This window comes from Hypanus sabinus, chromosome 2 (genome assembly GCF_030144855.1).
Source record: "Hypanus sabinus isolate sHypSab1 chromosome 2, sHypSab1.hap1, whole genome shotgun sequence".
Taxonomy (NCBI): domain Eukaryota; kingdom Metazoa; phylum Chordata; class Chondrichthyes; order Myliobatiformes; family Dasyatidae; genus Hypanus; species Hypanus sabinus.
The window spans coordinates 57,655,495-57,681,259 of record NC_082707.1 but is presented as its reverse complement, the minus strand read 5'-3'; the positions used below and the strand labels follow the sequence as shown (position 1 = coordinate 57,681,259).

The window sequence follows — 25,765 nt, the reverse complement described above, 5'->3', positions numbered from 1 at the left end:
AAACAACCCAAACACTAGTTAAACTTAATTACATACAGTATCAATCTTACCTTGTTTATCTTGTGCATTTAAAGGTGCCCCATGTGCCACAATCATTTTAACTATCTGTTCGTTTCCAATGCAGGCTGCAAATGATAAAACATATTCTCCTAACATAGAAAAGGAAAGGAAAAAATGGTTATGACAGGTTTTTAAAGAAAGCAGCAGTAATTTTAAATGTGTCCTTGTTTTCCAAGTAACAGTTCACAAGTTCTTCACTTATTGAATTTTCTTCATAGTTGATCAATGCAAAATAGGAATGCATTCTCCAAAGTTGAGCATGGAATGTGTGCTATTTTCTGCAATCTTTTAATCTGGCACTACATGGACTCTTCACAATGGAAAATCTCATCCAGAAAAAAAAAGGGTTATGGATTCCACCTGCTGGCTTGTTGCATCTGGTGTTGTGGAACCCACCCTGTACTCAATCTGTAACATACACACAGCGTGGTGTGATCTGTTCTGCAACCTGGCAAATATCCTGTTTGCTGTGTGTTCAAATAAACTGATTTTGTTTGTACTACAAATAAGGACTACACTCCTTCCAAGCCTGGAATGATTGGTGGAAGGAAAGCATTATGATGAGCAAAAACACTATGCAAACGAAACCCTGCTGCCTCTCAGGGAACATCTCTGCTTAAGATTTCTGCTCAATTAAACCCAAAACAAGTTGAAAAATAGTAAGGAGGCTGAAATTAAATTAATTATTTGCAGATGGATAACATTGTATTTTGCTACTTCTGCAGAGTTAACAGAACATTGCATCATTCTACAAGGCTCTCACTCATTGAATGCTCTTTTAACTGGGTGGGTATCTTAGATGCAAGCATTATTACTGCTGCTGGTTGTAATCTGAATTGTGATTAGCCACTAAGATGCTGATTTTTGTACTTGATCAACCTTGGGTTTTTGAAAAATATCCAATAAGTATCCTATATCTTAGGTTCTCAAGAGGGGGACACACATTCTAGTACTGCCACTGCTGAACTACTCCCACCTTGGTTAATTGAATTAGCAAATCTGGAGGAATAAGCACAATGAATAACAAGGCAACTTAGCACTTAATTTTGAAACTATTATAATACTTTGAGAGAGAGTTGGGAAGCAGAGAGAAGTTCTGGTTCATGTTAGAAACAACAATACAGGTGGGAACAGATTTGAAATTCCACAGAACTGTGGGACAAAGTAAGGTCATGAAAGATCAGCCTTCTAATTTTTGAATCTCTGCATTATTCCCAGTTTTGCATGCTGACAATTACAGGAGCGGTAAAATAAAAGAGTTTAAAATGGTATTCAGGCTGTAGACTGAACCCTGTCCTCGTGGAAGTATACCCTGCCCATTCATGAGTGAGGCCATTTCTACCGAATGCAATTTCCACATATCCATGATCAAAAGATTGTAATGGCCAATGCCAAGAAGCTGGGAAGGTCATAATGCCTCTATATTCTAAAGCAGCATATTGCGGGACTTTTAAAGCCCATGTAAGTCTAAGGCTTGGCACTTATGAAGTTGTGATAGCTGACTCTAATGTGGAATGTACACACAAGATACACATTAGATATCACCTAACAATTGAGACATTAAAATGTTAAAGAACATCCACCAGTGGAGCAAAAGGTCAAATGTGCTGGCATCAACAAAACTTCTCAGACTCCCACATTTATGTTCATTAATAAGGAAGTTATTTAGGCATCAGTTTGTATGATACATCTCTTTAACAACATTCAAAAATAAACGGGTTAAGAATTGATGAGGAAAAAAAAGAGGAAAGGTATACAAATTAAATGGGAAGTTTTACAACATATAGTATTGCTATAATCTGTCAGATAGAATTTCATCATCTTCAATGATCTAACAACTCTAAGATTAAAGTCGATTATTCCAGGGGCGGGGATGGGGGGTTGCATTGAAATGTACAACTTGCTGTCAGTACTGCATGCCTACTCTGTAAACTACATGAATAAGATGCTTTCCTTGTGCTTAAATAAATGACATCTGTTTGCATCAAAGTCAGCTACCTCTTTGATCAAATCCAGTTGGAGGAGACTGTGAGAATAAGAAAGCATAACCTGTTGCAGAGATGTGTAGGTGACCACATAAAAAAAAAGCTCTATTACAAATCCATACTAAACCCAATCAAAAAAGGCGAGGTAATTTAGGCTTTCCCACCTTATACTGCACACAACATAATCCTGGAATATCATTAGCTAAAATAGCCAAAATAAAAAAAGGATATTAATTTAACTTAATAAAGAATAATTTTAAAGCTGTAATGAAAAAAAATAATTGTACCCCAAAAGTTTAAGACATTAAGATTATTTCTCTGCATGAATCCATTGCACAAATGTCTAATATCTACTATTTGCAACAAGCTAGCAGTCCTGAGGCGAGCCCCCCTTGACAAAATTAAAACTGCCTGGGAGCAAGATTTAAATTTCTCACTGTCAGATGATGTATGGGATTCAGTTCTTAAGTTAGTTAACTCAACCTCTTTATGTGCCCACCACTGCCTGTTACAGTTCAAGGTTGTACACAGGGCCCATGTGTCTAAAACTAAATTATCTCACATTTACCCAGATGTTAATCCCTGCTGTGACAAATGCAAAAGGGGCAAGGCTTCCCTTATTCACATGTACTGGAAATGCCCTAGCTTGGAAAAATACTGGAAAGATGTTTTCCAAACTCTATCCCAAAATCTTAATTACAATCTGGAACCCAATCCTCTGACTACTCTTTTCAGCACCTCCGAAGAGCGGGACACGCACCTAAGTCCGACCAAACGTCGCACACAGTCTTTTGCCTCTTTTTTGGCCAGGCGCACAGTCCTGCTCAGGTGGAGGGATGCTGCCCCATCCACCCACGCTCAGTGGCTCAGGGACATCATGTTCAGTCTAAACCTTGAGAAGATCCATTATTCAATTTTCATCTCGAGCATAAAGTTCCAATAGGTGTGGGGACCCTTTCTTGAATATTTTCAGAATTCCCAGCCAAACTAAAGGTCCACCCCTTTTTCCTTTCCTCTGCACAGAACTCCCTGACTTCCAGCATTCCCTGGTATAATTCTACGGACCTAGACTTATAAACATACAACAGTTTATGTATTAGGAAATACACCTTCTCTGTAGCAATGCAGCTCTGTGGGGACAAAAATTCTGTTTAACCCTTTTTGCTAATGCAATGATGGCCTGGAGATAGGGATTGGGAGGAATGGGTTGGGGCTGGGAAGCAACTAAAGCATGATTGTACAACGGGTGCATCTCTTTCATCGGTGTGAATTGTACATTTGATATATTTGTTGTGAACTGCACAAACTTTCTTTATACTATGCTTTCTTTATTTAAAAAAACAATAAAAATACTTGAAATAAAAATCAATAAGATAGGTAATTTGAAATAAAGTTCTTAGGCCATTCAAATTTGCTCAGATGATAAATTGAGCATGTTACAGGCAATCCCCCTGTTATGGTAATTTAGGTAATGGAAATTTCCTCTTAAATAATTTGCAAATCACAACCCAGGATTTTGAGATACAGAATAAAATTTAGTTCCATGGAATTTATGCAGAGAAAAATATTAACCAAATTCTCCCCCCTCCAAACTTGTGCTTCTTGAATCATGTGAAGATTACACAGCTTTGTGTTATAGAAAATTGCAATATGGATCATTTTGTAGAAATGCAATCCTTCCTCATAAACCAGGAGTAAATTCTAATGATATTTCAACATTCCTTCAAGACATCAGTGTGGAATACTGTAAAAGATATGAAAGGGAATTGGCAACTCAGAGATATCACACAATGTTTTCTTTCTAAAAATATTCATACTTCTATAGCAACAATTAAGAATTGTATTGAAGTACTATAACACCAAAACTATCCAAAAACAATGCATTAGTTGTAAACATAATGTTAGAAGTCTTACCATACCATAATAACATCGACAGTCTTTTCCTGGTGTGAAAAATGTTCCCACAGCACGAGAATGTTTTATATCTGCATTTAGTGCCAGCAGTTCCTTAATAAGTTCCACATTCTGATTCACCACTGCAATGTGCAATGCGGTTTCACCTGAAGACATATCAGCTATTCAATTACAGCAAATTTAATTTTGTCAAGTAATAAGCGTATATTCTTAACTTTGCTTCATCTGTGACTTTCATTTCTTGAGTTAATCATACAAAAATAAATAAAAATAATGTGAATGCTTTCATATTCCAAAGAGTCATTACCAAGCCCAACAATACACTGTAACAAAAACTTGGAATTAAACATGCAGGGAGACTTCAAAATTCTTAAGATATTTGTCTAGAAGGGGCTTAGTCCAAAATTTCAAACTGTTTACTCTAAAAATTACTCAGCATATTTAATATCCAAATATCAAGTAGACTTGGATTAAACCATCATGCACCAACTACACTAAAGGGTCATAAGAAAATTAATGTTAATTATCTCAAGGAAACTTAAGAGCTCTTCTTAAAAGCACCTCACAGTCAGCCTGATATCTCCCAACAACAGGAGTTGAAAAGTGTTCACAGCATCAAAGCTTCTCTGAAGTCCACGATGGGTAGCAATCATCTAAAAACAGATTCTTGCCTTCTTCATCAGATAATTACAGGGCTTGTTTCGAGAGCATGAGCAGGAAATTCATGCACTACTTGGTGTAAATGGAAACTCCACCAGGCCTCAAAAGATAAGACAATTCCCAATGGGCATTTGATGGCCCAGAGAAAACCATCACATGAAGAACAAACTAAGTGAAGAGAGGTCAGGATATCCAGCTATGTGCTGATAATCAGAACATACAAGGGTTCTTCAACACCAAAGCAGTCAATGACCCAACATCCAACTCCACTGAGAACCAAGAAGAAAGAACATTGATTTAAGATACAGTCAGTACCTAATGGATGAATTGTTTCAAAAAGAGCCTCTGAGTAGAGACTATTCTAATACAAACTATCTAATCCAGCCTTAGCACTACCCATTACTGACAAGTAGTTAAAATGGTCACATTACAACTAATAATAAAAAACTACAGATCTTGAGAACAGATAGTATCCCTATTGAAATTCTAAAAATTGGAGGAGACTTGTGTCATAAATTCATAACCCATTCTTCAAATCTCAAGCCTTCTTGAAGAAGTACAACTCCAACTGGTGGGAATCCCAGCCCTTGACCACTCAAAGTAGAGGCAAAGCATTCAAAACAACATTGAGAATCTCAAGTCCATGCTTCAAAGCAGGCAGAAAAACAATGCAAGTGATAAAACAAGGAAGTTACCTTTCATACTACCAACTACCTTCTGCCCCATCTACAAAGAAGTCTATAGTATTAACTCATCTGCCACCTCAAAACCCAAAGAATGGTGTCAAGCTCAATCTCATGGGACAACTGAAGTTGTAAGAGAAAAGAAAAGAAAGAATTTTCATCCAATTAGTGACCTTAATCTTACTGAAATCAATTTGTTCATATAGAATCACCATACAAAAAGTCATATCTACTGAAATATTTCTGATATTCATGTGGTTGCTAAAACCATGCAGATCTTCCACTGTGCTACAAGATTTAGCTAAAATTAATGAAGATGGAAGAAGAATTTGCTACCAAGATTAATATGGATTTGAAGTTAAACTTAAGTTGCAACAGATTGCCACATCCCTTTATCACAAGGCAGTAACTTGTAATCAGTATGGGAGCTTGGGAGGGTTGAGGAAATAAAGCTTAGTATGACTGAGGCAAAACTAATAAACAGGATTTAAATCACCAAGGAGAGATGCTGAAGACAATGGGTTAACAATGCCCAATGTCACAGACGTTAAGAAGAATGAAAAGAAAGAAATGATCAAGAATGACAAAACATTGGTAATTTGAGAAAGAAAGGAAGGCAGAAATCTAATGTTCATACACACAAAAAAACAAAAGTCAAATGATTAAAGGGGAAAAATGACTTTCCTTTTACAGGTTGGATAAATTTTCTCGCAGCAAGTGTTAATTAAAGTTTCATATATGATCTGATACTGTGAAGTTATCCAGTTTTCCAGAGATTTCTGATTTATTTCTTACACTCATAATATGCTAATGCATCTTCATTTACGCTACTTGACAGTACATAAGTATGCACACAGTCAAGCTTGTAGCTTTCAATCTGATAGCATGAACATCAGTTTCTCTAATCTCCGATAATTTCTCCCCACCCGCCACTCTCTTTTACCATTCCCTTTCTGGCTCCCCTCTTGCACCTTACTTCTCACCTGCCTGTTCACCTCCCTCTGGTACCCATCCACCTCCTCTTTCCACCGTGATCCACTGTCCGCTCCTATTCAGATTCCTTTCTCTTTAGCCCTTTAACTTTTTCCACCTATCACCGCCCAAGATCTCACTTTACACCCTTCCTCAGCCACTACCTTCCCCGTTGCCTGTTTTCAACAATCACCTTCTAGCTTGTATTCCTTCCCTTTCCCCCACTTTCTCATTCTGGCTTCTTCCCCATTTCTTTACAGCCCTGAGAAAGAGACTTGACCCAAAATGTCAGCTCTTTATATTCGTTATTATAGATGCTGTCCGACCTGCAGAATTCCTCCAGCATTTTGTGTGTGTTACTTTGTATTGAAGAATATTTGGAATGAATTTAAGCCAATATACATTGCAAAACTGGTTTACTGAAGAATGTGTGTGTCTTCTAACATTTTAATTAAAGATTATAGTAACTTACCCTTGTACATCTCACAATCAATCGGCTCATCGATTAAGAATGGGAAGGCATTGAGCAATATAGTTGCAGCTTCCTTACTATTATACAATGCTGCAACATGCAGCACAGTCTCTCCAACAGTACCTACAATACAACAAAATAACGTTTAAAAGTATTGGATATATCTCTATCCTGATATACAACAGAAAATATTCTGTACTGCCTTAGGAAAAAAACCAGAAGTTCATTCCCCTATTGTATGAATAATTACCACTCCATCACCATTTGCTTACTCTTAATCTTCTTTCTGGGTTAACACTGAATAGTTACAAATCTTAGAACAATTAACTATAAAACAAACAGGCCGGTAGAATCAGGTCTAACATAGAAAATCTGTTCTTTCAACTGTTGAGAATTCTAGAACAGATGGATACTGTTCATTGGCACAGTAATGTAAAATTAATTACATGTTCGCATGCAATTTTGTCTTTAAAACCTTCTGGTTACCCAAACTCTTGAACATTTCATTAAGTTCATACTCCTTTCCCTCTCCCCACTCCCCCCCCCTCAAAATCGCTACTTACTAACTGACATTAAGTTCTGTCAGTCTACATGTTGCACTAGCCAATCTATTTGTTTGGTAAATCCAGCTACTCTTGTGTTATCAACAAATCCAAACATGCTTTCTTTACATTCAAGTTCAGTATGTACACACCAAGAATAAAAAATAAACACTTTATAACTTACAAATTTCTTTAATTTAGAATGACACCCATTTACTTCAATTGTCTTTCTCCTGTCCCTTATTGTTATGTAGTATATGAAAATAGCTACACGTGTAATCAATTTTTCCCATTAGCCCTCCCCCAACTAAACTTCATCCTGAGCTTGTCCAACATTTAATAAGATTGTGGCTGAACTACAACTTTTCCCAATATCTGGCTATAATCATGATATACAAAAAATAAATATACTTCACAGCTGTAAATTTTTAAGAAGCCTATTAAGAGACATCTGGTCATTCAAACTTTGAAGATAAACTTACACCCAAAATCTGTATTTCCTTTATCCTACATCCTTGGGCAAATATTTCTATGTTTTCCTCATTCAACATTATCTTTCATTCTTCATTGTCCTTCCTCATTGTTGCATTAATCTTGTGCTGTAGTCACTAAAACCCAAATTGCCCTTTTTATAATCAGCAGTATTTAAAAAACCTCATTCCCCAGAACTAAATCAGTAACTAGAATTTGGCTTAAAACACTAATCTGAGTAGTAGTCTTAAAGATAATTATAGTTTAACCATCTTTATTTCTCCATTTTCAGATGGTTTAAAGTCATGTAATATTACAAATCCTCAATCAGAGGTACAGAGGAGACATCAGGGGCAGGCTGATGTTGTTTCTATGCAGAGAGTGGTGAGTGCATGGAATGGGCTGCCAGCGACAGCGGCGGATACGATAGGGTCTTTTCAGAGATTCCTGGATAGGTGTGTGATGCTTAGAAAAATAGAGGGCTATGGGTAACCCTAGGTAATTTCTAAAAATAAGGACATGTTTGCCACAGCATTGTGGGCCGAAGGGCCTGTATTGTGCTGTAGGTTTTCGATGTTTCTATGTTCTACTCAAATGCATAACCACTTAACTGTTGTGAAATAATACGAAATGCTGATCCATAATTTAACCCTAACACATTGATCTTATTGTTGAATTTAATAATATCCTGCATCTGTTCTCTACCATTACACAGAGCATAATCGTTACATTTTAGTCGAGTACAACAGTCCTAATCTTCCCAATACCTAACTCCATATTCCCTCTTCACTTACACACTTAACATCTATTACAGCATTTATCCTCTAAATCTCAATCAACCTTAACATTTTGCTTCATTTATGCTCACAGTTCAATTACACTTTTCCTTGTGGAATTTTATTTAATCTTCCCTTTTGGGTTTTTTTTTTAAAATGACATGCTGTTGGCTTTGTTCTACCTCACAAGTTCAACTATCTGCGCTTCCTCCTACAAACTCTTTCAAAACTTTGAAAGCTATGAAGAATATCCCCCTCACTGTAGCAGTAAATCAGCTCTTCCCCTATTCTTAGTCCTCTCACAATTATGGAATGCTCCACACAAATTACTTCAGTGTCCATTCCAATATTTCTATCACCTGTATTTACTATGTAAATCATAACTGTATTAAGTACTTCCAAATTTACCCAAGAGTCCATCTTAGCATTTTAGTGATTATTGCAACAACTGTTCTATCCCATTCAGATCATTTTCAATACATGACCTCTTTTCCTTAAAACAAAGTAGTATCTCATAATTGCAAATTATTAATTTGCTAATTATTTGGTATTGTTTTCAACAAATTACTGACTATCCCCATAATTTGCTACTGATCATCAAACTTGTGGGATCCAAATTTTCACAAGCTGTAATTATAACTAGCTACATCTAAGCAAAAGGACTACCCACACTAATATTGCATACCCTGAATGCTTATTATCAGACTCCTGGAGTCATTAACACAACAGCACAGAAACAGGCCCTCCAGCCATCTAGTCCATGCCAAGCAATTAATCTGCCTAGTCCCGTCGACCTACAATTGGACCAAAGCCCTCCATACCACTCCATCCATATACCTATCCAAATTTCTCTTGTGTTAAAATTAAACACACATCTACCATTTCAGCTGGCAGCTCATTCTATGCTCTCACCACTCTGAGTGAAGAAGCTCCCCCTCATGTTGCCCTTAAACATTTCACCTTTCAGTGTTAACCCATGACCCCTAGGTCTAATCTCACCCAAACTCAGTGTAAGAAGCCTGCATCATTTACCTTACCTATATCCCTCAAAATTTTGTATAACTCCATCAAATCTACCCTTAATCTTCTATGTTGTAGGAACTAAAGTCCTAACCTATTAAACTTTTCCCTGTAACTCAGGTCCTCAAATCCTGGCAACATCCTTGTAAATCTTCTCTGCAGTCTATCACACATATTTATATTTTCCTTCAGGTAAGGGACCAAAACTGCATACAATACTGCAAATTAGGCCTCACCAGCGACTTATACAATTTCAACATAACATCCCAACACTTGTGCTTAAAACTTTGAATTATGAAGGCCACGGTGCCGAAAGTTTTCTTTATGACCCTATTCTGCCTGTGACATCCACAATGCCTTGAAAGTGACAGGTGTTATCAAATCTCGCTCTTCTACTGTATCCCTCAGTGACCCACCGTTCACTGTGAACGACCTACCCTGGTTTGCCCTCCCAAAGAGCAACACCTCACACTTGTCTGCATTAAATTCCATCTGCCATTTTTCAGCTCAATTTTCCAGCTGGCCTAAAAGCTGCTACAAACTTTGATAGTCTTCCTCGCTGTCCTCTACACTCCCAATCCTGGTGTCATCCACAAATTTGCTGATAAAAGTTTTATCACATTATCATCATCCAGATCGTTGATACAGATAGCAAACACTAATGAAGCCAACACCAATCACTGTGCCACACCCCTAGTCAAAGGCCTCCAGTCAGAGAGGCAACCATCTACAACCACTCTCTGGCTTCTCCCACAAAGCCAATGTTTAATCCAATTTACTACCTCATCTTGAATGCCAAGTGACTGAAGCTGGCATTCAGTCACATTATCAAAGGCCTTACTGAAATCCATGCAGACAATATGCACTCTCGTCTTCATCAACTTTCTTGGTAACTTCCTTGAAAGTCTCTAAGATTGGTTAGTCATGACCTACTATGCACAAAGCAACATTGACTATCCCTAATCAGTCCCTGTCTATCCAGATACTTGTTTACCCAGTACCTTAGAATACCATCCAATAACTTTCTCACTACTGATGACAGGATCATTGCCCTATGATTTCCTGTTTCATTTTTACAGCCTTTCTTAAACAATGGAACAACAGTAGCTATCCTCCAATCCTCTGGCACTTAAGGATGTTTAAAATAGCTCTGCTAGAGCCCCTGCAATTTCTGCACTAGCCTTCCACAGGCCCTGGGGGAATTTATCCACCCTAATTTGCTTCAGGACAGCAAAAACCTCCTCTGCTGTAATGTGTGTAAGGTGTATGACCTTGCTACTGCTGCTTTGCCTCACTTCTACAGACTGTGTCCATCTCCTGAGTAAATATGGAAGCAAAAAAAAACATCAATTGAAGATCTCTTTTTATATGCATGCATAGGTTACCTACCACTCTGATCTTCCACATTACCAATTTTGTCCCTTGCTATTATCCTTCTGTTCTTAGTACATGTAGAAGCCCTTAGGATTCTCCTTCACTTTGTCTGATAGAGCAACCTCATGCCTTCTTTTAACCCTCTTGACTTCCTTCTTAAATGTTCTCTTGCATTTCTTGTACTTAAGAACCTCATTTGTTCCAATCTGTTTATACTTGCTATGCACCTCCTTAAAAAAAAAGGATCTCAATTTCTCCAAAAATCCAAAGTTCCCTAAACCTGTTGCTTTTTATTCTGAGGACCGTACAAACTGTGTACTCCCAAACTTTCACTTTTGAAGACCTCCCACTTAGCAAGTACACTTTTGCCAGAAAACAATCTGTCCCAATCCACACTTGCTAGATCTTTTCCAACATGATCAAAATTGGCCTTTATCTAATTTAGATTCTCAGCCTGTGGACCTGACTTCTGCCTTTCTATAATTACCTTAAAATTTATGGCATTATGATCATTAGATTCAAAGTGTTCCCCTGCACAGATTTCAGTCACCTGCCCTGTCTCATTCCATAACAGGAGATATAGTATCATACTCTCTCTGGTTGGAACCTCTATGTACTGATTCAGGAAACTTTCCTGAACACATTTGACAAACTCTTTCCCATATAGCCCTTTTACAGCATGGGGTCCCAGACAATATATCGAAAGTTAAAGTCACCACCTTATACTTTTGATAATCTCTCCGGTCTGTTCTATCTGAGCACTACGACGACATTTTCCCCAAGTAGTAATGCCACCCCTCCCTTTAATCTCTCCCTCCCTATCACATCTAAAATAGATCCCCAGAACACTGAGCTGCCAGTCCTGCCCCTCCTTCAAGCAAGCCTCACTAATGGCTACAATGTTATAATTCAATGTGCTGATCCATGCTTTAAGTTCTTCTGCCTTTCTTACAATACTTCTTGCATTGAAATAGACACAGCCCATGCTGAACCTTTTGATTCCTGACTTTTTAAAATGTTGTTGAGCCTACATTTCTCCACAACTATCCCCTATCTGTTCTGGCACTCTGGTTCTACCCCCCGCAACCCTACTTTAAACCCCCCCCCCCCCCGCCCATGTGCAACACAAGTAAATCTTCCCACTATGCTATTAGCCCCACTCCCATTCTCTTCTGCTCAGGTCCCAATGGTTGAAAAATCTGAACCCCTGCCTCCTGCACCGTCTCCTTAGCCATGTGTTAAACAGGAAGATCATACAATTTCTGGTCTTACTAGCATGCGGCACAGGTAGCAATCCCAAGATCACAACCCTGGAGGTCCTGTCCTTCAACTTAGCACCTAACTCCTTGAACTCTGTTTGTACAATTACATCACCATTCTACCCACGTCATTGGTACCGACATGGACTATAACCTCTGTCTGCTTTCCCTCCTAATTAAAGGATGATGTGGACTCAATCCAAGAGGTCCCTGACCCAGCACCGGGAGGCAACATATCATCCAGCATTCTGGCTATCCCCTTTCCCCCTCCTGATGGTCACCTTGTTACCTGTGTCCTGCATTTTGGGTGTAACCACCATCCTGTATGTCCTGCCTATCAACCCCTCAGCCTCCTAAATGATCCAGAGTTAATCCAGTTCCATCTCCAACTCTTGAACGTGGTCTGTTAGCTGCATGAATTTTTTGCAGATGCAGTTGCAAGAGGAGCATTCCTAGCTCTGTTGGGAGCTGGCCTCTCCCATCAGTGCTGCCCCAAGTACCTGACCGGCAGAGGGATTGGTTGGATTGCCAGAAGCTGTACAATCAACTTGAATGTCGCGCAGGGAGTTGGACATATGTGTGTCCTCTCTCTCTCACTATTTTGAATGCATGTTATGCACCTGGTCTTGTCTAACGGCATCATTCAAACCATATATGGATAATTAAACTTGATTTGATTTGATCCCAATATCCTGCCCAAAATCCCCACTACTCTAAATGTGCAATAAGGAATAAATAACAGAAAAAGTCTACTGATGGCCTACACCTCTCCCCGCCAAAGCCTCAAGTCCCAATCTAACACTAGCTCACTCACACAATGGCCACTCAGCTTAAACCTAACTTTTTATTGGAGCTTGCCAATTTTATGCAATCAAGTGTCTTCTTGGGAACTGTGGTGTACGAATTGTGCCAACTGCCCCCCACCTGCTTCTTTTAAACTCTCTCTCCCTCAATGCAATCCGGTGTTTCCTCGGGACTGTGCACACAAAATGAACATATTTTGAAAATCCTAATTAATTACATCTGCTACATTATTTAGTTTACTTTTGTTTGCCACCGCACGAAAAATAATAATAATGTTGGTCAAGCAGGTTGCTCTCCATGCAGACTTTGGCTGCACATGCTTGGTCTCTCCTGCAGCAACTGTAATATTCTTCCAACATCCTACAAAATAGATCTAATAAACATATGAACAAAAATCTTTTCCATGATTGGAATGGTTCAATAAATCACATTTTGTCTTGCTTCATTTAACTGGGAGGTAAGAAAATTGTCAGTGCAAATGCCAAGGCATCAGAGAGACTTGTTCAATGCCAACTTTGCCATTCTGGAGGGCTAAAAACCAAGGTGGATTGGGCTTGCAGTCAATGATAAGAAGTGGAAGAGAGCATTGGAAGCTTATGGATTCATAATAAGGAATGCCGGGTATATGATGATTGGAGCAGGGAGAGTGAGCTTTTTCTCTGAGCATGCAAGGGCTATTAATTGGGCGATAAGCTAAAACTAGAAAGTTTAAAGAAATAACAATTTCCAATGACTGTACAAGTTTGGTTTACTTTAATTAATGCTACTGTGTGGTTCAACTCTCCAAATATAAAGTCTATTTCAATATGAGTGGCCTATGCTATTAACAAGCCTTAACTGCACTTCTGGTTTACAGAAATTATATCGAAGTAGGTATTGCAATGGCATTACCTGCAATGTTTATGTCTGCAGAGGGCTTGGATCTATTAAGCTGCAACTCCTTTGCTTAATATTAAGACATGTAGATTAAAAACAACTGTATTATAATGACATGAAGGTACAAAGACAACATCACTGCCTACTCAAGTAAAGATAAATTCAGTAAATACATTATTTTTCCTCAAGCTGGAGATATTTTATTTTCATCATCATTCATTCAAAAGGAAGTGGCATATACACAAGACCAAAGATTTGGGTTCCTGCTCGAGTCCGAAAATAATCATATATGTGTTATACATATTCTTCTGCTATGTATGTGGAGGTGATACTGATCTATTGTATCTATCATGTACAAGTATAATGCACTGTCTGGAAAAAAAAACTTAAATGTTGATTTAAATGTTGATTCTCTAAAGGATTTGTTGGTTCTGCTCACCCAATTATAGGAAGGATAACGAAGAGGTTTACCAGGATGCTACCTAGATTACAGGCATTTGCCATAACAGGAGACTGGAGAAGGTTTGGTTGTTTTCTCTGGAGTGGCAGAGGCTGAGGGGAGATCCGATATGAGGTTTAAAAGATTATGAGAAGCATAGGTAGAGTAGACAGGCAATAACTTGTTCCACAGGATTGAAATGTGTAATACTAGAGACATGCATTTAAGGTGAGAGGGGAAATTTCAAAGGAGAGGTGAGGGTCAAGCTTTTTTTAAAAAAAATATAAGCACAGAGAGTGGCAGGTGCCTGGAATGCACAGTCTGGGGTGGTGGTAGAGGCAGATACATTAGACTCCTAACAGGTGTTTAGATAGCCACATGAATGTGAGGAAAATGGAAGAATATGGACATTGTGTAAGCAGAGGGGATTAGTTTAGCTGGCCATTTGATCACTAATTTATTTGGTTTGGCATAACATTGTGAGCAGAAGGGCCTGTCCCTGTGCTCTATGCTCTATGGAATCCTCTCACCAATCTTTCAATTAAGTAGCCCTAGAAATGCTGGAAATTATATTTCAATGTACAGCTTGCAATTATGTCCTAAAACCAAAATCCCTTTGAAGCACCATTCTTTAGAACATGTGGCTATTCACAAAAGGCACTATGGACATGTTTTATCAAATTACTATGTTCACTTGCAATGAGTTTCAAATCTTGCAGTAGTTGCATTAAGCTCTGTAACCAGTTTCTGATGGCTTCCTCATGCCCATTGACACTTATTGATAACCCACTATCAACGGCTTGGCAAAAGGTTATCTGGATTTTTGCTGTGTCCTCTTTTCATGTTTTAACACAAAATTTTTCACAATTTTGCTTATCCTTCACTTCTTCAGCAACTGGCCAGGGATAGCCATTAAGGACAAATATTTTATAGAAGAAGCATTTCCAACTGGATATTCCTCAGCAATTCTGCAGTGTTCCATTTCCCAGTGAGGTATGCCAATAGATCTGCTCTGCACTCTTAATTTCATTTGCTTTTAATAGAAATAAAGCTGAATTAAACATGAAAACTATAGTACTCCTTAAATCCATCAAAGTCTTGAACCCAAAACGAAAGGTCATCCACCGACTAGTATTGCTTTCAAATGTTCTGTAATATCCTGTAATTGATGTTTGTTTTCTCTGCTGTTCAAACAAATCCAGAGGGATCACTGCAATTAAACATTTGCAGAATCTTTCTGATACTCATTAGATCATATGACAAGACACCTTAAAATATTGTAGCCATCTTCTCTGGGGATAAAGCTTGCAAAAAAAATTCAAACAGCCACAGCAACCTGACCATTTTGCCAGGAGCAAAAACTGGGAAGTTTCCTAGTTTATCTTTCAGAATTGAACCTAGTCAGTTGTTACAAATGCATCACAGCATATACAGTGTTCCACTTGCATCAGGATTTCATTTAGTATATGTTGCCTGCCTCCTTATTAAGATGCATCTGAAAACAAAACGGTGTAGAGAACTGTTGAGTCTAGAAGTAGAACAATAAATGCAGCAAGTACAATTAAGAACTTGCAGTAAGAACTAATGTCTTGAATCTGGTATTTAAGAATCTTCTGAACCAGCCTTGAGTTTGGAGACAATTTTTGCTTCTCCTTTCATTTACATAAGTAGAACTCGCAGATTAATACTTCATTGCTTGATTTCAGGTTGTGAAAAAAAGGGTCATTAATTTGGAGACAGCTTTTGCTTCTCCTTTCATTTACATAACATAAGCAGAACTTGCAGATTAATACTTGATTGCTTGATTTCAGGTTGTTAAAAAAAAAGGGACATCAATGGCTGATCACACCTGTGAAATTGTATTTTATCCTTCTTTATTATGTCTGGATGCAGGGCTTTGAGCCAAATTGTTACCTTATACCTTTTGTCTCCATAGATGCTGCTCGACTCCCGAGTTCTTCTGCATTCTGTCTGCCATTTCTGATTTCAGCACGTGCATTCTCTTTTATCTCAGTTAGTTTGTATTCTGCTTTCAAGTGAACTGAGTAATTTTCAGCATGGGATGCACATACTAAAAGCAGGTGCACTTGAAACTTCCCTTTCGTGAGTATTTCCAAGAAATCTGGAAGATCTTTTCTCCCCCCAACCCCCACATGGGGGGGGGGTTGATGCTTGATATTTTCCTTTGTAAAGGTTTATTCCGTGGTTCTTCTTTGTTTTGTGATTGTCTTTGGGGAAGGTGAATTTCAGGGTTGTATACTGCATACATACTTGGAATCTTGCATAAATACTGAAGGAAAGACCCAATGCAGATTGGAGGGCCGCTTTGGCATGCACCTTCACTCCATTTGTCACAAGAGGCAGAATCTCCTGGTGGTTACCCATCTTACTTCAACTGCATATACCCTTTCCGTCTGTCGATGGCCTCCTCTCCTGCCATGGTGAAGAAAATTCAGATTGGAGGAGCAACACATACTGTCTCGGCAGTCTCCAACTTGGTTGCATGAATATTGATTTCTTAACCTGGGAATTTCTCTCTTCCATTCCCCCCTCTCTCCTTCTCCCCATCTTCTTATTCGGGCTTCTTGGTCTTTCCTTTCCAGTGCTGATGAAGGTCTTGGCCCAAAACATTGACTGTTCATTCACCTCCACAGATTCTGCCCAACTTGCTGGGTTCCTCCAACATGGAGTACATTGCTCTAAATTTTCAGGATCTGCAGAATCCCTTCTGTTCATGGTGAAGGTCTTTGTTTCTTTTTGCTCGTCCATCTTCATTTCTAATGAGTAACTGCTAATAGAAAATGTGTATTCCTTGGACTAACCATTCCACTTATTTTTTAAAAATATACACAGCATCTTTTCTATGCATTGAACATGTAGCTGCAGGGAGCAATTGTTCATATATCAACTGCTGCCATGACAATTTTGCAAAGCAACCATGCTTTTTCTGTGAATTAATATTCTGTCAATATTCTGAAATCAATTGAGCTGTATTTCAATAACACCAGGCTTCTGTGCTTTTCATTGTACTTCAATGTAGGATTCATGAACCAGTTTACTTATACAGATGGCTTTTTTACTCTTAGTCAACTGAGCAGAAATGCAAAAGTCTTTAGTGTTTACCAAGCCAATAAAATGTCCGTATATGGGAGCAAAATTCTTACACTATAAATTTTAAGATCATCCAAATTTCACTTTCTACTGGTGCTTTTGTTTCAGACAAGATAATCCATTTTTTTAACAGTTTCCCACTGCCATGTTTGCTGTGTTATTGCCTGATGTGTGAAATCAAAGTTGAGTTTAGGGATTTCTGGTAGTCTTCCATCTTGCCAACCAATTACAGAACAGTCACAAATCACTTTATATAATGCAGTGCATTCACAAAGCTCTACACAGGACAATGAAGAAACTTCAAAAGGGTTTCATATTCTCAGTGTTCCAGTCTATTTAAAGATTACACATTTATGGACCACGCCTTACACATCTACTCATGGTGGTCTATAGTTCATCAATTTCACTTTGCCAATGTAAATGTGGAGAGAATATTTTCTCATTTATTTCCACATTACAAAAATTAAGTAACAAATTTGAATCTCCTGAACATTTGTGTGAAAATGAAGTCTGGAAATTAATTCCAAAAAGCTGAAGGATATTCAAGGCACTGTTGATTTTGGGTTCCTTTCCTGTTGCTAACATTTTAGAAGATTATATGCAATCTTTACTGCAAAATGGTTGCAACTTTGTCAGCATGACTGAAATGTAATTTGCTATGGGGAGAATTTCACTTTGATGTAATAATAGTTTTTACAATGTAGTTCTACTTCAAAATGGATTTCGAGAGGTAAAAAATTCACATTATCTTTACTCTGCAACATGCATGTTTCCTAAACAGAGCCAATGTGAACAACTGATGCAATTAATGCCATTCACAGGCTGACAGGGCAGAGCCCAAAGTTAGGTAAAGTTAATACAAGTTCCTCTAAAAGCACAGTAAATTGGTTAAAATGGCATCAATACAAATAGCCAAACAATGGAGGAGACAAGGGTATGTCTTAATAAGTTTGGTTTCTAAATGATAAGCTTGCAAGCAATCTAGTTTTGGTATCAAGACTATTCCTATAATTAAGGATTAATTGGCATTGTTGGTGAATTTAATGACATTTATCGTTTGGGCTCTACCACATTCCATATTTCACCACCAAAGATTCTATACGCATCAGTTAATTATGCAATTTACCCCACAGCAGCTTCATTGGTCAGTTTATACAGATGTCTACATTTATTCCACAGTAGCCCCGGAGCACAAGTCACCAGAAAGATATACAGTATGAAAGGGGTTTCTCAAGATCCTCAACAAAAGGTTGAAAACGCTTGCTAGATGGAAAAAAGGTTGCACTCAGTGACTACGACTTTGTGATACTCCAGAACATGACCAAATCTTTGTTACTGACTACAGTTTCCCTTGCTGCTTTCCCTGCAAATTAGAAAATGCATCAAGAAACTCTGGAAATTCTTCTATTACTGAATAGTAAAGAATGCCATGAACAAAGTCAGTGTACCAACTTCTAAAAATGGGAATTTAATGACATAGTATTAACTCTAATAAATTAAGCAGAAAAATTGTGTCCAAAAATATTAAAATTATGAATCGGTCATTGATATAATTCTAGAGGCTTCTATTTTCACACATACACATGCACAAACCTGTGCTGTTACAGGTGTGGTATACTGTAATCATAGCATCCCAAGTACCTTTCTCTACATTTTACACTGACTTCATCATTCCTCCTCACTGCTATCCTTAATGGAATTCTCAGACAAATTTTTTTGGGTGACAGAATTGGAATTAATCACAAATTTGTTTCTTTGGTCCACAATTGCTGTTATACCAATTTTACTGAACCACCAAGTATATTTAATAATTTAGTAATTTAAGTCTCTTGAACATTTAGAAGTTTGCCACAGTATAAAATGTTTGCCAGTTTTCAGGCATGCAGTATTTGGTGCAATATATTGCTACCTGCAGCTACAATTTACTCACCTCTTTCATAAGGGTCTACATGTTTGTCCTCTATTAAATTCTTCAAGGTTTCAACATCATTTTGTCTTGCCGCTTTGAATAAAGGACTTTCTATTCTGCAAAGTGAAATCATTTCTTTTGTAATCCATCAGTTAAAAGCTTAAATTGAACTTTTAATGTCAATTTCAAATACAAATACAATATACAGCAAGGTTGCTATCAGTAGGTCAATAACTTGTAACTAATTCTGAATAGAGGTGAGATTAGTTTCACCATTGCTAAACAAGTATGGAATGAAAAAGATTGTTTGGCCAAACAGGCCTTTTCTTTCACAGACTAGAAATACTCCACTCTGTCAAGTATTTTACCAATTCACAATTTTTTCTCCTGAAGAAAGTTTCAATAAGCTTTTGCTACTAACATCTCAAGAGTCAGATTGAATAAAAGAAAAACAATCCCCAAATGTTCTGTTATCATCTTTGGTCTGACACTTCTAAGATTTTACAAACGCATTTAGTGTCAAGTTCCATACAATATATATGGTCTTTTCTCTCCTTATGCTCTATTAAAACAGTATCAACGGGTTTTAAAAGCATTAATAGACATACGACTCTGGTGGTGGGGTGGATTTCTTTGAATCACATTTTGCCCAAGGTAATATTAAGTAATTTCTAGTTCTATATCCACATCAAATACCACACCCATCTTCAAACTATAGGATTCAAAATTTGAAGAATTGAAACCTTTCTTTTCTATAATAATACTGTTCACTTAAAAATTGTATTTCACCGATTATCTCCCACAATGACTCTTTCTACCACTCTTCCTCTCGATTGAATCAACATTAAATGGAACTGCAATCTTTCAGTTCAGTTCTTGTTTTGACACAAGATAACTCCAGACACCACTGACCATGATTTTATTATATCCAATTTTAATGGTGAGGCCTGATGCAGGTTGGAGGAGCAACACTTCCTATTCAGTCTTGGTAGTCTCTAACTTGACAGCATCAATGTCAATTTTCCCCCTATATCCAGTAACCACTCCTTTGTTTACCTCCCACCTGCTTTTTTCCCGCATCCGCAGACACAAATCTTTTTAAAAATGATTCATGGATTTCTCCCAGTGTTCTATAATGACTCCCCTTTATATTGAATAGTTGGGCTCAGCAATGTCTTTGGAAATCTACAAACCTGTTATACACTTTGTAAAACATTCACCATTTACCTTTACCATCTCTCTTCTATGTTTCCTATTAAGTTTGATATTTTCCCATTAAATCATGAACCTTGAATAATTATTAGTAAGAACGAGAATATTATCACTAAACTTTCAGAATCATATTAAACCTTCCTGTTTCAATCAACATCAGTAGGTTAAATGGCAGATGCTTCTCAGTTTGGAGTGATAGTTTCTCCATTTATCCATTTGAACCAATCATATTTTTATTCACAAACTGAATCAATTTTAAAATGCATTTTAAACAAGTTGGAAAAGGTTGTGTTTCCAAAACAAGCACAAACAATAGTAATGAATTTAAGGTTTTAGCCAGAAAGAATGAGTCAAAAGAAATCAAATGTTGGCCTTATTGCCAGAGAGAAAAGCTGAGATGCTCTATCCAGGTTACATTATGGAGTAAATGTATAGTCTGGATAGACACATTAAATTGCTCTATCCAGGTTATATGATGGGGTACATTTCAAAATATTAGATTCACTATTCAGTTTAGGGATTTCTTCTTATAGTGATCAATGAGTAACTCATTCAGAAAAGGAAGTGAAATAAACAAGAAGTTACTTAATCCTGTAATATTGCTGCATGAAGGTTTGCCAACTCAAAATATATTGAAACATTAAATGTGGATTTTTCAGAAACGCATCTAATTTTCCTTAAGTAAAATCTAGAAATACACATGCATATAACAATCAGAATTCTCAGTCAAACCACTTTAAAAATTATTTTTCTGCTGCCTATTTTGTTTGCTCATTTGCTAACCATCCTCTATCATACCATTCTCTAATACAACAGTCAAAAAGTTAACTACTAAAATTACCTCAGCTTTACTGCAAGAAAGTGCAAGTACTGAGTAAGAGGAAAGGTTAGTTATCAATTTTCCTCATCCAAATGAGAAACTACCTACTCCTATTCTCCCCATTGAAAACTGGCAGAAATTTCTCATAAAAATATCATTGAGTGCAATCTTTATCTTACCATCACAGTGCACATCTTGATCACATCATCAGCCTTTATATAATTACAAACCAGTTACAGTGAAAGCTTTTTCTAAACATCATTGGCTTGTTGTTCCAAGATTATAACCAAGGTTTAAATACACCCTGATTAACTTGTTTTTATATAAAAACCAAGTCAAGTTAAAGTAACTTTTACAAACAATAAATTTGTTCAGAATAAGGTTGCTCTATATGTTACTTATGCATACCAGATTACTCAGCAGAATACGTGCAATAGACTGGTTCAGTTATGCCTTATTGGCTATCTGTGAGGCTAATCAGATAGGGAATTTCCAGTTAAAATGGCACTACTGAACATATGCATCAACTTACTGGTACTTAAAAAGTTAAGAAATACAACTAAAAAAATGTTTTCTGAAATCAATTATGTTAAATTATCACCATGAAAGGGTGAGAGATAGCAAGGCGATTTCAGGGGTCTAGGCCTCCAGCCCTTTGAAGTAGCCAGGTCCTAGTGTGAGGTACGAAACACCGGCCCACATCAGAGGCAAGAGCTGATTTTGTTCAATTTCCCCCATGATCAATCCTCGCTCCAGCATGCTGGAGCTTTTCGCTGTTCAGCTGCTTGTTCAATTTAAATGCCGGTCCAGACAGACTGAGATGACAGGGTGCTGGGATCAGAGGCGAGAGCCAATAGCATTCGCTCTCCGTGGCGCTGAGGCCATGCAGACTGCCCTGGCTGCTGTGCTCGTGCCCGCCAATACGATGAACTGATAAGCGAGGCTTTGGCCCTGCTCCGAGGTTCAGATCTGAGGACTCAGTTTGGTTCGGAATGTTGTCGATCACTTTACAATTGTTTGTACAAGTTTGTAATTTTTTTTCTCTTTCGCTCACACATTGGGTGTTGGTCTTTTATTTTTTTCTTTAATTGGGTTCTTTCAGTTTCTTGCTTTGTGGCTACCTGTAAGCAAACAAATCTTAAGATTGTATGATTTATACATTTTTTTGATAATAAATGTATTTTGAATCTTGTGTTTCTGGCAATTAGTAATAACTTTCTGGTTATTTCTTTTTAATTCAAATATTCAAAGTACATTTAATGTCAAAGACTATATAAGTTATACACCTTGAGATTTGTTTGCTTACAAATATTCATTTATGAATTAGTATTATTCTTAAGCAGAGCAGACTCAATGGGCCAAATGGCCAAATTCTGCTGCTTTATCTTAAGAGTCTTAATGCAATAATACTTGTCCAATGTGCAATATTAGTGCATCATTAATATTCTCATAGAAATTGAACCTTTGTGAATATTATTCCACATTTTAAAATGTGCTCCCAATTATTCATAGAATTCTATTAGGGTTGGGAAGTAAATAATTGTGATCTCACTTAACTGCCATGTTTATTAGATAACTTACAACAAGTTTTGGATCATAGAACAGGAATGTTTCCAAAGACAGAGGTCAAAGTAGTAGCATCCCTCTTGTTGCCAGAGAGTACACTTCTGGTCAGCAGTTGTTGGTGATGAAAATATTCACTTTCACAAACCATCTGAAATGAAGTAGTCAGTCTAAAACAATGTAAACTAAAGGCAACTGATTGGTGCCATGAACTTATTTCATTTTGTATTTTAGAAAGCTATTCATCCAAAACACAGATTATAAATTTTTGAACAGAGAAGCAATTTGAAAATGCAAGATAAAAGGGTAATGTCAGGACAGTCGTAGGGGATTTCAATATGCAGGAAAATCTGGTTGGTGCTGGACCCAAGAGGTGGAATTTGTAGAATGCCCAAGAGGTGGCTCGTGGTTGAGCCTATTAGGGGATCAGATTATTCTGGATCAGGTATGTATACTGAAACAGAATTGATTAGAGAGCTTAAGATAAAGGAACCTCTAGGGGACCAGTGATGATAATATGATAGATTTCAACCTGTAATTTGAGAAGGAGAAGCTTAAGTCAGATGTATCACTATTACAGGGGAATAAAAGGAATTGTATGGACATGAGAGAAGAGCTAACCAAAAGAGGTCAAAATCAATACAACAGCCAAAGAGAGGACATAAAATTGAGCAAAAATTAATAGGAAGTTACAGGATTGGGAAATATTTAAAAATAAACATAAGGCAACTAAAAAAGTCAAGAGGAAAAGAAGGATACCAAGAGTTTCTTTAGGTATGCAAAGTGTAAAAGAGAGGCGAGAGTAGATATTGGACTGCTGGAAAATGTTGCTGAAGAGGTAGTAATTGGGGAATAAGGAAATGGTGGATAAACTGAAAGTATATTGCCTTCACTGCGAAAGACACTAGCATTATGCTATCAGTTCGAGTATGTCAGAAGGATGTAAAGTTGCTATTACCACCGAGAAGGTGCTTGGGAAACTGCAAGATCTGAAGATAGATAAGTCAACCAGACCAGATAGTCCACACCCCAGGGTTCTGAAGAGATTTTGGAGGCATTAATAGTGATCTTCCAAGATTCAATGATTTCTGGCATGGATCAGGACCACTGGAAAATTGCAAATGTCACTCTACTCTTCAAGGAAGGGTGGCAAGAAGAAAGCAAATTATAGGCCAAACAGACTGACCTCAATGTTTAGGAAGAAGTTGGAGTTGATTGTTAAGGGTGACATTTTGGGGTACTTGGAGGCACATGATAAAATGGGCCATAGTCAGCAAGGTTTCCTTAAGAGAAATCTTGCCTGACAAATCTGTTCGAATTCTTTGAAGAAATAACATGCAGGATAGAAAAAGGAGAATCAGTGGATGTTGTCTACTTTGATTTTCAGAAGGCCTTTGATGAGGTGCCATACATCAGGCTGCTTAACAAGTTAGGAGCCCATGGTAATACAGGAAAGATACTAGCAAGGATAGAGCATTGGCTGATTGACAGGGGGAACAGAGTGGGAATAAAGGGAGCCTTTTCTGAATGGCTGCTAGCAAATAGCAGTGTTCCACAGGGGTCTGTGTTAGGACCGCTTATTTTTACATTATATGTCAATGATTTGAATGACAGAATTGATGGCTTTATGGCCAAGTCTGCAGACAATATGAAGAGAGGTGGAGGGGGGATAGTTTTGAGGAAACAAAGAGGCTACAGATGGGCTTAAGACAGGTTAAGAGAACTTGAAAAGAGGTGACAGATGGAATACAGCTTCAGGAAATGTATGGTCATGCACTTTGGTAGAAGAAATAAAAGTATAGACTTTTTTTTTAATGGAGAGAAAATTCAAAAATCTGGGGTGCAGAGGGACTTGGGAGTCCTTGTGAATGATTCCCTATAGGTTAATTTGCAGATCAAGTCAGCGGTGAGGAAGCCAAATACAATGTTAGCATTCATTTCGACAGGACTAGAATATAAAAGCAAAGATGTAATGTTGAGGCTTTAAAAGGCAATGGTGAAGCCTCACTTGGAGTATTGTGAGCAGTTTTAGACCCCATATTTAAGAAAGGATTTGCTGACATTGGAGAGGGTTCAAAGAAGGTTCACAAAAATGATTCCGGGTTTGAAAAGCTTATCACGATTGGAGCATTTGATGGCTCTGGGCCTGTACTCATTAGAATTCAGAAGAATGAGCAAGATCTTATTGAAAGCTATTGAATGTTGAAAGGCCTCGATAGAGTGGATATTGGGAGAATGTTTCCTATTGTGGGGTCTCAAGACCAGAGGACACAGCCTTAGAATAGAGGGACGTCAATTTAGATTTGAGAGGAATTTCTTTAGCCAGAGTAGTGAATCTGTGAAATTTGTTGCTACAGATAACTGTGGAGGCCAAGTCTGTGGGTAGATTTAAGGCAGAGGTTGATAAGACTCATGATTAGTCAGGGCATGAATGGAAAAATGAAGAAGGCAGGAGATTGGGGCTGAGAGGGAAATGATCAGCCATAATGAAAGGCAATTGCTGAATGAATTCAAAGCATGAAACCTTCAAATTTTGATAACCATCTTTAAGAGCCAAGTAGTAGTGGCAAAATGATCCATTTAAAATGCTGTTTTCATTATAGCAGACTGTAATTTATTGCCTTTACTATGTAAATCAAAGACTTCAAATTAACGAAAAGACCTGGCATTAACTGCAGAAATATCCAACTATTAACTCACAGATTAGAATGATTACTATCGATCTTCACATAGTGAAGATGCACATTAGCTATCGTGGCTTTCTAGCATTACTTGTTGAGGTGCCCTGGTATGCAAAGTATACCGACAATGTAACTCTAAATGAAATCTACTTCAATCACTCA

General features: G+C 37.6%; 1 protein-coding gene across 1 annotated transcript in view; it reads right to left on the bottom strand.

Annotated features, from left to right (window-relative positions):
- Positions 1 to 25,765, bottom strand: part of LOC132379126 (transient receptor potential cation channel subfamily V member 5-like) — an 85,757-nt gene that overhangs the window by 44,568 nt on the left and 15,424 nt on the right. The window contains exons 2-5 of the mRNA XM_059946739.1: positions 19,349 to 19,443; positions 6,747 to 6,869; positions 3,965 to 4,105; positions 51 to 149 (exon numbers count right to left, since the gene is read on the bottom strand). Of these exons, the coding sequence (XP_059802722.1) occupies positions 51 to 149; positions 3,965 to 4,105; positions 6,747 to 6,869; positions 19,349 to 19,443 (458 nt within the window). The remainder of the gene's footprint in view (positions 1 to 50; positions 150 to 3,964; positions 4,106 to 6,746; positions 6,870 to 19,348; positions 19,444 to 25,765) is intronic.